Genomic DNA, 11,585 nt, shown 5'->3' with positions numbered 1-11,585 from the left:
GCTCTGGCTGTGATTGGCTGAGCTCTGGCTGTGATTGGCTGGTCTCTGGCTGTGATTGGCTGAGCTCTGGTTGTAATTGTCTGAGCTCTGGCTGTGATTGACTGAACTATGTGATTGGCTGAGCTCTGGCTGTGATTGGCTGGCAGGTGTTGGTGGTGAAGCAGCACCGGTCCCGCTGGCAGAGGGAGCTGGACCTGGACCCGGGAGACCTGATCCAGGTTCTGGTTCAGGAGGACGAGGCCTGGTGGTTCGGACGGCTCGCCAACGGAGACGAGGGCTACTTCCTGCGCATGCGTCCAAACGCTGCAGGTAAGAGGAGGTAGGGAAGGAAAGAAGAAGGTAGGGAAAAAAAGAAGGAAAGAAGAAGGTAGGGAATGAAAGAAGAAGGTAGGGAATGAAAGAAGAAGGTAGAGAAGGAAAGAAGGTAGGGAATGAAAGAATAAGGTAGGGAAGGAAGGAAGAAGGTAGGGAATGAAAGAAGAAGGTAGGGAATGAAAGAAGAAGGTAGGGAATGAAAGAAGAAGGAATGGAAGGAAGGAAGAAGGTAGGGAATGAAGGAAGAAGGTAGGGAATGAAAGAAATAGGTAGGTAAGGAAGAAAGAAGGTAGGGAAGAAGGTAGGGAAGTAAAGAAGGAGGTAGGGAAGGAAGGAAGAACGTAGGGAATGAAAAAAGAAGGAAGCGAAGGAAAGAAGGAAGGGAAGGAAAGAAGAAGGTAGGGAAGGAAAGAAGAAGGAAGGGAAGGAAAGAAGAAGGTAGGGAAGGAAAGAAGGTAGGGAATGAAAGAAGAAGGAAGGGAAGGAAAGAAGAAGGTAGGGAAGGAAAGAAGAAGGAAGGGAAGGAAAGGAGGTAGGGAATGAAAGAAGGAGGTAGGGAATGAAAGAAGGAGGTAGGGAAGGAAAGAAGAAGGTAGGGAAGGAAAGAAAGAGGAAGGGAAGGAAAGAAGAAGGAAGGGAAGGAGGGGGGCATTTCTATTGGCCCAAAAATAAAACGTCTGAATGTTACGGAAACGTTGGAATATTTTTCATAGAACAGTTTTCACCGGTTGCGTTGCAGGAGAGGCGGCGCATCAGCGCCTTCACCGGGCCGCCCGGCGCCGGCTGTAACCCGTCCAGAGCCACACCCACGCTGGTGAGGAGGGGGTCGGTACCGGTCGCCGTGACGACAGCAGGCGCCCAATGTGGCTGCACCAGGTAACTTCGTTTAAAGAGACAAAACTTGTCGCCTTTTTGTCATATTTTTGCTTCCTTTTTGTCGTCCTTTTGCTGCCTTTTTGTTGTCTTTTTGTTGTCTTTTTGTCACCTTTATGCCGCCTTTTTGTTGTCTTTTTGTCACCTTTATGTTGTCTTTTTGTCACCTTTTTGCCACCTTTTTGTTGTCTTTTTGTCACCTTTTTGCCGCCTTTTTGTTGTCTTTTTGTCACCTTTATGTTGTCTTTTTGTCACCTTTTTGCCGCCTTTTTGTCGTCTTTTTGTCACATTTTTGCCGCCTTTTTGTCGTCTTTTTGTCACATTTTTGCTGCCTTTTTGTCGTCTTTTTGTCACATTTTTGCTGCCTTTTTGTCGTCTTTTTGTCACATTTTTGCTGCCTTTTTGTCGTCTTTTTGTCACATTTTTGCCGCCTTTTTGCTGCCTTTTTGTCGTCTTTTTGTTTCCTTTTTGCCGCATATATTTTTGGCCCGTGACCGTCCATCTGGATATATTTTGCTGGTCCTCTAAACCACGATGTTTTTCCTGTGTTTCCTCTCAGCGGTCTCAGCACTCCGAAGCTGCTGAGGAAGAACAGCATCCTGCGTCCGCTGGGACTCGATGGGTCCCCGGTGGCGTCCGGGCCCCCCAGCTCCCCCAGCCTCCTCCACCGAGTCCTGGCCAAGTCCCGGAGGAAGAGCTGCCCCCACCTCCCCCACCCCCCTCCCCCGGAGAACGGCTCTGTCAACACAGCCTTCCTGCCGGACTAGACTGAAGACTAGGGTTGGGCATCGTTTGGATTTTAATGATTCTGATTCCAATTCTTCCTTCTGATTCCGGTTCTCATCGATTCTTGATTCAGATTCTTTGATGGTGGAGTTGAAACGGGTCACATGCCTATTTTCACAAATAAGAGGAAAGTTTTATTTTTATTCAAAGGGTGGGTTGCAGTTTGACGGGGCTTTTTCAATGTAAAATAAAGCCCCACTAGAGCACCGCTTACTGTGCTCCATGGCTGCAACACAACAAGCGCCTAGTCGCTATGGAAACCCAAACTTGCGCATATTAAATTGGGAACCCGTGATCAGATCTGAAACCAAATCCTCCAAACGATTCCAATAAAGAAACGATTCTGTTCGATGGAATCGGTTCTCGATGCCCAACCCTACTGAAGACCGCGCAGCTCTGTGGCCGGTTAGCTCAGTCGGTAGAGCGGGCGCACATGTGCAGAGGCTCGTTCCTCGACACAGAAGGTCCAAGGGTTTGAATCCGACCTGTGACGGTCCCCCCCCCCCCCTTTCATGTCTCAGCTTTCCTGTCCAATAAAGACAGAAATAAAAGTAGGGCTGCACAATATATCGTTTGTTCATCGTTATCGCAATAATCAAAAGGCGCAATTTACACATCGCGTAAGGCTGCGATAAATCCAATATACACTCATAGATTTTTGTGTCAATTGAAAGAAAATTTCGGTAGAAAAATGCACTTTTAAAAGAAACGGGCATTCTGTTTTTGGTGGGGCACCGCTAAACAGCTGCAAGTCCAACAAATCCTGAGTTTGAATTGCCTGCGGTTACATAAGATAACAACAGCAATAGCAACTGGCGCAATGAACACAATGTGAAAGACACCAAAGAAAAGATCAGCTTTAAAATGTAAATGTCATTCTTTCTCTAGTGCTGCCTTTTATATTCAATTCAATGTTTGTTCAACAGGCAAGGCAGCTTTATTTGTAGAGCACATTTCAGCAACCGGGCAATTAAAAGTGCTTTACATAAAAACAATTAACTACTAGATTAATTACTAGATTAATTAAAAACTAGAATAAAAGTTACAGTGCAGTATAAGAAATTAAACATTAAAGCGCAGTTAAAAACAGGTAAACATATAAAAGCAGATAGAATACGAGATTTTAGGCTGCTACTATGGGACAATGTATAAGCCGTTGCTCTATACACGTAATAAAAAATGTTAAATGATTTCATTTCGTTAGTTATAAATTCAACAAGCAGTTTGTTGAATTTTGTCTGAAAGCAGCAGACGTAAAAATATCCCCCTTTCTAAGTAGTCTACCGTCAGCTAGCTACTCTCTCTGTAGTCTACCGTTAGCTAGCTAGTCTACCGTTAGCTAGCTACTCTCTCTGTAGTCTACCGTTAGCTAGCTAGTCTACCGTTAGCTAGCTACTCTCTCTGTAGTCTACCTCTAGCTAGCTACTCTCTCTGTAGTCTACTGTTAGCTAGCTAGTCTACCGTCAGCTAGCTACTCTCTCTGAAGTCTACTGTTAGCTAGCTAGTCTACCGTTAGCTAGCTACTCTCTCTGTAGTCTACTGTTAGCTAGCTAGTCTACCGTCAGCTAGCTACTCTCTCTGTAGTCTACTGTTAGCTAGCTAGTCTACCGTTAGCTAGCTACTCTCTCTGTAGTCTACCGTTAGCTAGCTACTCTCTCTGTAGTCTACCGTTAGCTAGCTAGTCTCTCTGTAGTCTACCGTTAGCTAGCTACTCTCTCTGTCGTCTACCGTTAGCTAACTACTCTCTCTGTAGTGTACCGTTAGCTAGCTAGTCTCTCTGTAGTCTACCGTTAGCTAGCTACTCTCTCTGTAGTCTACCGTTAGCTAACTACTCTCTCTGTAGTGTACCGTTAGCTAACTACTCTCTCTGTAGTGTACCGTTAGCTAGCTAGTCTCTCTGTAGTCTACCGTTAGCTAGCTACTCTCTCTGTAGTCTACCGTTAGTTAGCTACTCTCTCTGTAGTCTACCGTTAGCTAGCTAGTCTCTCTGTAGTCTACCGTTAGCTAGCTAGTCTCTAGCTACCGTAAATGTAGGCTACTTTTAAAATGCCATATTTTCCCCTCTGGGCTCACCAAAACAGACGTAAAAGCATATTAACCAGTCACTGCACGTGATTGATAGTAAATTATATTACTTCTTTTTCAGTTTTTCCAAAATAGGTTTAGGAATCGGAATCGTAAAAATCCAACGGTACCTAACCCTCCCGAAAACTGGCCGAAAACTTAATGCAGTAAAAATCTTTTAGTCAGAAAACAAAAAGCTGATTGTTATTAAAATGTGTAAAACGGTGAAATGTGTGAGAGAATTAGACAGCGAGTCGTGTTCAGCCTCTGGGTTTTTATTGCTCATCTGGAACAATGTTAATAAAGTTTTATGTACGAAAAACAATTTAAATGAAAGAATACAAACATGTCGACTGTGTACACTAGATGTCATTCAAACATTAAAAACTCTGAATTACAATCAACATTCAATGAACTGTGTGAGGGTTTTTGGGGGGGTTTAAAATGAGTTTGCGTTACGTTCAGTTTGATCCAAAGTGCAAACATTTAGTTTAAATATAAAGTGTCTTTGTGTCAAAAACTAAAAACATTTTAAGTGTTTGAGATTTCAAGAAATAAATACAATAAATAAGTTAATACAGTATATAGTATGTACAGAGCATGTGTGTGTTGGTGTGTGTGTGTGAATGTGTGTGCGTGTTGAATGTGTGTGTGACTGTGTGTGTGCGTGCGTTGGTGTGTGTGTGAGACTGTGTGTGTGCGTGCATTGGTGTGTGTGTGAGACTGTGTGTGTGCGCGTTGAGTGTGTGTGCGCTTTGAGTGTGTGTGACTGTGTGTGTACGTGTGTTTGTGCACGTTGAGTGTGTACATGTGTGACTGTGTTTTTTTGGGGGGGTTTAAAATGAGTTTGCGTTACGTTCAGTTTAATCCAAAGTGCAAACATTTAGTTTAAATATAAAGTGTCTTTGTGTAAAAAAATAAAAACATTTTAAGTGTTTGAGATTTCAAGAAATAAATACAATAAATAAGTTAATACAGTATATAGTATGTACAGAGCATTTAAAAATATAAAAATACACATCTTCTTTTTCAGTAAAACTACGAAAAACGGTTAAAAACTTTGTTTAAAATGATAAAAATATGTCCTCATGTTCTCAGTTTGAGTAAAAACAATTAAAAACCAAATGTTTGACATGTAAACTGCGAAATAAATCAATAAAACATCGACCGGTTGGAGGCGATGGAGACTCTGTGAAGGAGTTAAAATGCTGACTCATGATTCACAGGGTGACTTAGCAGAACAGCTAACAATAGTTTAATACTTAATAAATTTAAGGAGTCACAGCGCCGTCTCGCGGTCAGCTGACTGAAGAACCTGCCGGAGAAAAAGGCGATTATTAATCTGTCCCAAAATATCAGATTAATGACAGAAACTCAGTCTGGGAAACCCAGGATACCCCGAAATTAACTTTTTCACTCAGTTGGCGGGTAGGAAAAAAAAGCATCTTTTTTACCAGACAAAATATTCAATTGTTCAATATCTCCACAAAACACTGAAAACTGGCTGAAAACTGGCTGAAAACTGGCTGAAAACTGGCTGAAAACTGGCCGAAAACTGTCTGAGAACTGGCTGAGAACTGGCTGAGAACTGGCTGAGAATTGGCTGAAAACTGGCCGAAAACTGTCTGAGAACTGTCTGAGAACTGGCTGAGAACTGGCTGAGAACTGGCTGAGAATTGGCTGAAAGCTGTCTGAGAACTGGCTGAAAGCTGGCTGAAAACTGGAGAACGAGCGAAAGCTGGAGGGCTGTGGAACTAGCTGAGGTGAAGAAGCTGGCTGAGAACTGGCTGAAAACTAGCTGAGACACTGCTGAAAACTGGCTGAAAACTGGCGGAACTGACGAAACTGGCTGAGAACGATGAGAACTGGCTGAGAACTGGCTGAAAACTGGCTGAAAACTGGCCGAAAACTGGATGAAAACTGGGGAGCTGAGCTGAAGAACTGGCTGAAAACTGAGGAACTGGCTGAGAACTGGCTGAAAGCTGAAGTAAGGAACTAACTGGACGGTAAGAATGCTGAAAGCTAGAACTGGCTGAAAACTGGCTGAGAACTGGCTGAGAACTGGCTGAGAACTGGCTGAAGCTGGGGAACTGAACTGGCTGAGAACTGGCTGAGAACTGACTGAGAACTGGCTGAAGAACTGGCTGAGATCTGGCTGAAAACTGGCTGAGAACTGGACGAAAATGGAACTGGCTGAGAATGGCTGAGAACTGGCTGAAAACTGGCTGAGAACTGGTGAAACTGAAGCTGAGAACTGGCTGAGAACTGGCTGAGAATAGCTGAGAACTGGCTGAAGCTGGCTGAAAGCTGGCTGAGAACTGCCTGAGAACTGGCTGAAAACTGAAACGTGAGACTGACTAAGCACTGGCTGAGGAACTGGCTAGAACTGGCTGAGAACTGGCGAAAACTGGCGAAACGGCATGGCTGAAAGCTGGCTGAGAACTGTCTGAGAACTGGCTGAGAACTGGCTAAGAACTAGCTGAGAACTGGCTGAAAGCTGGCTGAGAACTGGCTGAAAACTGGCTGAGAACTGGCTGAGAACTGACTGAGAACTGGCTGAGAACTGGCTGAGAATTGGCTGAGAATTGGCTGAAGCTGGCTGAGAAACGCTGGAGACACTGGAACTGGCTGAGAACTGGCTGAGAATAGGCTGAAAGCTGGCTGAGAACTGGCTGAAAGCTGGCTGAGAACTAGCTGAGAACTGGCTGAAAGCTGGCTGAGAACTGGCTGAAAACTGGCTGAGAACTGGCTGAGAACTGGCTGAAAACTGGCTGAAAACTGGCTGAGAACTGGCTGAAAACTGGCTGAGAACTGGCTGAGAACTGGCTGAGAACTGGCTGAAAACTGGCCGAAAACTGGATGAAAACTGGCTGAGAACTGGCTGAAACTGGCTGAGAACTGGCTGAAAACTGGCTGAGAACTGGCTGAGAACTGGCTGAAAACTGGCTGAGAACTGGCTGAGAACTAGCTGAGAACTGGCTGAAAGCTGGCTGAAAGCTGGCTGAGAACTGGCTGAAAACTGGCTGAGAACTGGCTAAGAACTAGCTGAGAACTGGCTGAAGCTGGCTGAGAACTGGCTGAAAACTGGCTGAGAACTGGCTGAGAACTGGCTGAGAACTGGCTGAGAACTGGCTGAGAATTGGCTGAAAGCTGGCTGAGAACTGGACGAAAACTGGCTGAGAACTGGCTGAGAACTGGCTGAGAACTGGCCGAAAACTGGCTGAAAACTGGCTGAGAACTGGCTGAAAGCTGGCTGAGAACTGGCTGAAAACTGGCTGAAAACTGGCTGAGAACTGGATGAGAACTAGCTGAGAACTGGCTGAGAACTGGCGAAGACTGCTGAACTGGCTGAGAACGTCGGCTGAGAACTGGCTGAAAGCGGCTGAGAACTGGCTGAAGAACTGACTGAGAGCTGGTGAGACGGGCTGACAGAACTGGTGAAAGCAGTGGCTGGAAAAAACTGGCTGAGAACTGGCGAGATGGCTGAGAACTGGAGGCTAGAGCTGGCTGGAAGCTGGCTGGGAACTGGCTGAAAACTGGCTGAGAACTGGCTGAAACTGGCTGAAACAACCGACTGAGAACTGGCTGGCTGGAACTGGCTGAGAACTGGCTGGAACATGAAAACTGGCGTGAACTGGCGGAAGCTGGCCGAGAACTGGCTGAAAACTGGCTGAGAACTGGCTGAGAACTGGCTGAAAGCTGGCTGAGAACTGTCTGAGAACTAGCTGAGAACTGGCTAAGAACTAGCTGAGAACTGGCTGAAAGCTGGCTGAAAGCTGGCTGAGAACTGGCTGAGAACTGGCTGAAAACTGGCTGAGAACTGGCTGAAAACTGGCTGAAAACTGGCTGAGAACTGGCTGAGAACTGGCTGAGAACTGGCTGAGAACTGGCTGAAAACTGGCTGAGAACTGGCTGAGAACTGGCTGAGAACTGGCTGAAAACTGGCTGAAAACTGGCTGAAAACTGGCTGAAAGCTGGCTGAAAACTGGCTGAAAACTGGCTGAGAACTGGCTGAGAACTGGCTGAGAACTGGCTGAGAACTGGCTGAAAGCTGGCTGAGAACTAGCTGAGAACTGACTAAAACGTTTTGACTGCAGGACTGTAACTGCAGCAGAGTATTTGTACCGTGTGGTGTGTGACTCACCGGCTGCCGGTGCTGAAGATGCCGATGGCTGGAAGCGATCACGGCTCCACGTAGAGGCGCGCCTGCTCCGTAACACTCAACTGGTCGTCCGTTTTCCCAAACATCACCAGCTGTAACTCGCCGCTCATCTGCCAACACAACACCAACAATCCTGTTCAGCTTCATCAAGATGTTAATTATCAACACACCAAACAACAACCATCCAGATCTGCTAATGTTAACGTATCGGTCTGGGTCATTCTTCAGTTTTCCTCCATATTTAGTTTCAAGCCTACGCAAGTGGCCTGAAGTTTATACTAGTAGGGCTGCTCCCTCTTAGTGGATCAGTGGAGTAATCGGTGGTTTTGGTCTTAGTCAGCTTAGATCTCTGAAGTCCATTAGTCATGTCTGATGCTGTTTTCATGCTGAATGACTTATTTCAAAGAAACGTACGAGCTCATCTCTGGTAAACACAAGAATTAAAGTGGTGCTTAAGAAACTCAGATTTACAGATCTATCAATCGATTAAATCGGTAGGTACAGTTTAAAGTTAGTTGACAAAGTATTTCACGGCAATACTAAATATAATGTGTGACTGTTATATTGTTGTGCGTTGAGTGTGTGTGTGTGTGTGTGACTGTGTGCGTTGGTGTGTGTGTGTGACTGTGTGCGTTGGTATGTGTGTGTGTGTGTGTTGGTGTGTGTGACTTTGTGTGTGCGCGTAGGTGCGTGTATGTATGTGTGTGTGTGTGTGAGACTGTGTGCGTTGGTATGTGTGTGTGTGTGTGTGTTGGTATGTGTGTGTGTGTGTTGGTGTGTGTGTGTGTTAGTGTGTGCGCGCGTTGAGTGTGTGACAGTGTGTGTGCGTGCGTGTGTGTGTACGTGTGTGACTGTGTGTTTTTGTGTGTGCGCGTTGAGTGTGTGTGACACTTTTGAGTGAGTCATTCTTAAAAAAAAGGAAGATGTGTTCGCAGTTTAAAGTTGAATCTATCAGCTAGCGTTGCTCTGATTGGTTGGAGCGCTATCCTATTGGTGCAGAGGGAATTTGAAAGACAACCGTTGATCCCGCCCCTCAGATTGAGCCCTGACCAATGGGGAGCTCCCAGACCCTACATCTGGATGTGGGTCAGACCCAGACCCAACATCTGGATGTGGGGCTGGCTGGTCAGGCTAGAATATTGTTATATTTTCTCCACATCACCCAGCCCTACTGGCACCCCCAGAGAATAAAACAAAGAGAAATGATAGTTGCACACAAAAGCCGTCACAACATTAAATCCTGGTGGTTCAGGTCTCAGAGTGATGTGGGTCGGTCCTCACCTCGAAGGGGTTCAGTCGGTACGTGGGACATTCAGGAGAGTGCAGGTAACCGACTGGCTGCTGACACCAATAGACCTCCAACTGTCCGTCCAACGGGAAGCAGCCAAACTCGTCACAGCCTGGGGCAGAACCGGACTCTCTCTGGACCTGGGACACCGAGCTGGACTCTCTCTGGACCTGGGACACCGAGCTGGACTCTCTCTGGACCTGAGACACCGAGCTGGACTCTCTCTGGACCTGGGACACAGAGCTGGACTCTCTCTGGACCTGGGAAGCAGAGCTGGACTCTCTCTGGACCTGGGAAACAGCGCCGGACTCTCTCTGGATCTGGGAAACAGAGCTGGACTCTCTCTGGACCTGGGAAACAGCGCCGGACTCTCTCTGGATCTGGGAAGCAGAGCTGGACTCTCTCTGGACCTGGGAAGCAGAGCTGGACTCTCTTTGGGCCTGGGAAGCAGAGCCAGACTGATCCTGATCCTGGGACACCGAGCTGGACTCCCTCTGGACCTGCACGATGGTGCTCAGCAGACTCTCCCCCTGAACCTGTAGGCCACAAGTCCACATTAAACCCTTTCCAACATGCAGACCTGCAGACCATTCTGCTGACAGACCGAGTATGACACCCCTCTGTTAGACTGAATCCAATCCAACTTTATTTGTTAAGTGCTTTAAAACAACCTAAATTGACCAAAGTGCTAGCCTGACAAGCCAGACCCACATCCAGATGTTGGGTCTGGGAGCTCCCCATTGACGGAGCTCAGTCCGAGGGGCGGGATATACGGTTGTTTTTCTAATTCCCTCTGCACCAATAGGATAGCTCTCCAACCAATCAGAGCAACGCTAGCTGGTAGATTAAAGTTTAAACTCCGAACACATCTTCCTTTTTTAAGAATGACTTCAGAGCCGTTCTTTGTTCTTTTCTCAAAGAGAAGCTGAACTCCAAGTCTTCAGAAGACCATAAGCCCCGCCCACCGGCTCTATACACCATGTGATTGGCCTGACCAAAATTTGGTTTTTCCAGCTCGCAAGTCAACGGAGAGTGCCTAGACCCCCCTGGCTGCAAATTAAATTTGCTGCTGCTAGGGTGCGTCTAGATTTCTAGGCTACCAAAGTGCTGTACAGAAGAATAAATAAGACATCATAAATAAAATACTTCAGAAGAATAAATAAATGTGCTTCAGAAGAAATTCAGCATTGCTGAAGGAAAGAAAAAGACATGCCAATGCCACAGTTTAAAGATGTAATACCTAACATTTCTGCATTAAAATGTTTACAATCTACTCGACATATGTTCTATATGTTGTTGAGTTTTGTGCTTCCATAATCCCAAATGTTTCCAACAGTGTTTAACCCAGAGAAACCTGTCATTTTATTTATACGCTGCGTTACATCTGGTCGCCTGTCGATGGTGTAATATCCCATTTGTGCACGATGTCTGCCAGAAGCTGCCAGAAACTGACTTTTTGTCCAGTTTTAAGCCAAATTTTTTGATTTTTAAAGGACAATTCTGGCGCAAAATGACTGTCTGTCTAGTAGCGTTCATGTTTTTAGTTGCAGATGCCAACTTGGAAAACAGCCATGAGCAGTCGAATCACCAACGCTGTGTCTGAGCTATGTTACTGGTTGCACGGCGTTCGTCGTGCGAATGGTCGTGACTGTTATCCAAGATGGCGCCTGCATGTAAACATGAACGCTAGGCCTACTGTCTTTATAATCTATCTTTTTAATAAACTGTCTGTACACTTACATAGTTCTCAACGCTTGTGTTTACATGTAGAGACCCTCATTATGCTACCGTGGAAGTGTGGTGATATTTTGAGCCTTGTTAGTGGTGTAGAAATAGAGATGTACCATCTGCTCCGAAAGCTAGCGTTAGCAGCTAATCAGCGGTTTGCGCTAGCTTGTTTCAAGCTAGAGACGCATTCGATTAGCATGAAAACATGTCTCAGAGAACGGTCGACTCGGTACACATATGTTATTAACCCCCTAGTCTCATTTTGCGCCAGAATTGTCCTTTAACTGTGTATTTGAACCGGATGAAGGATTTTAGTCATATTCAGGGTTCATACGCATGTTAACCAATACTTTTTCATGACTTTTTGGC

At 45.8% G+C, this 11,585-nt stretch overlaps 1 protein-coding gene and 1 long non-coding RNA gene across 2 annotated transcripts in view; one reads left to right on the top strand and one right to left on the bottom strand.

The window, feature by feature from the left end:
* LOC120567755 (jouberin-like) overlaps positions 1-3,357 on the top strand; it is a 6,756-nt gene extending 3,399 nt beyond the window's left edge. The window contains exons 3-5 of the mRNA XM_039814765.1: positions 147-309; positions 1,055-1,191; positions 1,748-3,357. Coding sequence (XP_039670699.1) covers positions 147-309; positions 1,055-1,104 — 213 coding nt within the window. The 3' untranslated portion in view covers positions 1,105-1,191; positions 1,748-3,357. The remainder of the gene's footprint in view (positions 1-146; positions 310-1,054; positions 1,192-1,747) is intronic.
* A 1,853-nt stretch (positions 3,358-5,210) lies between these two features.
* On the bottom strand, positions 5,211-9,612 carry LOC120567641. The gene is made up of 3 exons (XR_005640600.1): positions 9,482-9,612; positions 8,183-8,310; positions 5,211-5,353 (listed from the first exon to the last, which is right to left on the bottom strand). It is a non-coding gene; the product is annotated as an uncharacterized LOC120567641 (long non-coding RNA).
* Positions 9,613-11,585: the final 1,973 nt, after the last annotated feature.

The sequence above is a fragment of the Perca fluviatilis genome, chromosome 11 (genome assembly GCF_010015445.1).
Source record: "Perca fluviatilis chromosome 11, GENO_Pfluv_1.0, whole genome shotgun sequence".
NCBI classification, from domain to species: Eukaryota; Metazoa; Chordata; class Actinopteri; order Perciformes; family Percidae; genus Perca; species Perca fluviatilis.
This window is presented reverse-complemented; position numbering and strand designations above follow the sequence as displayed.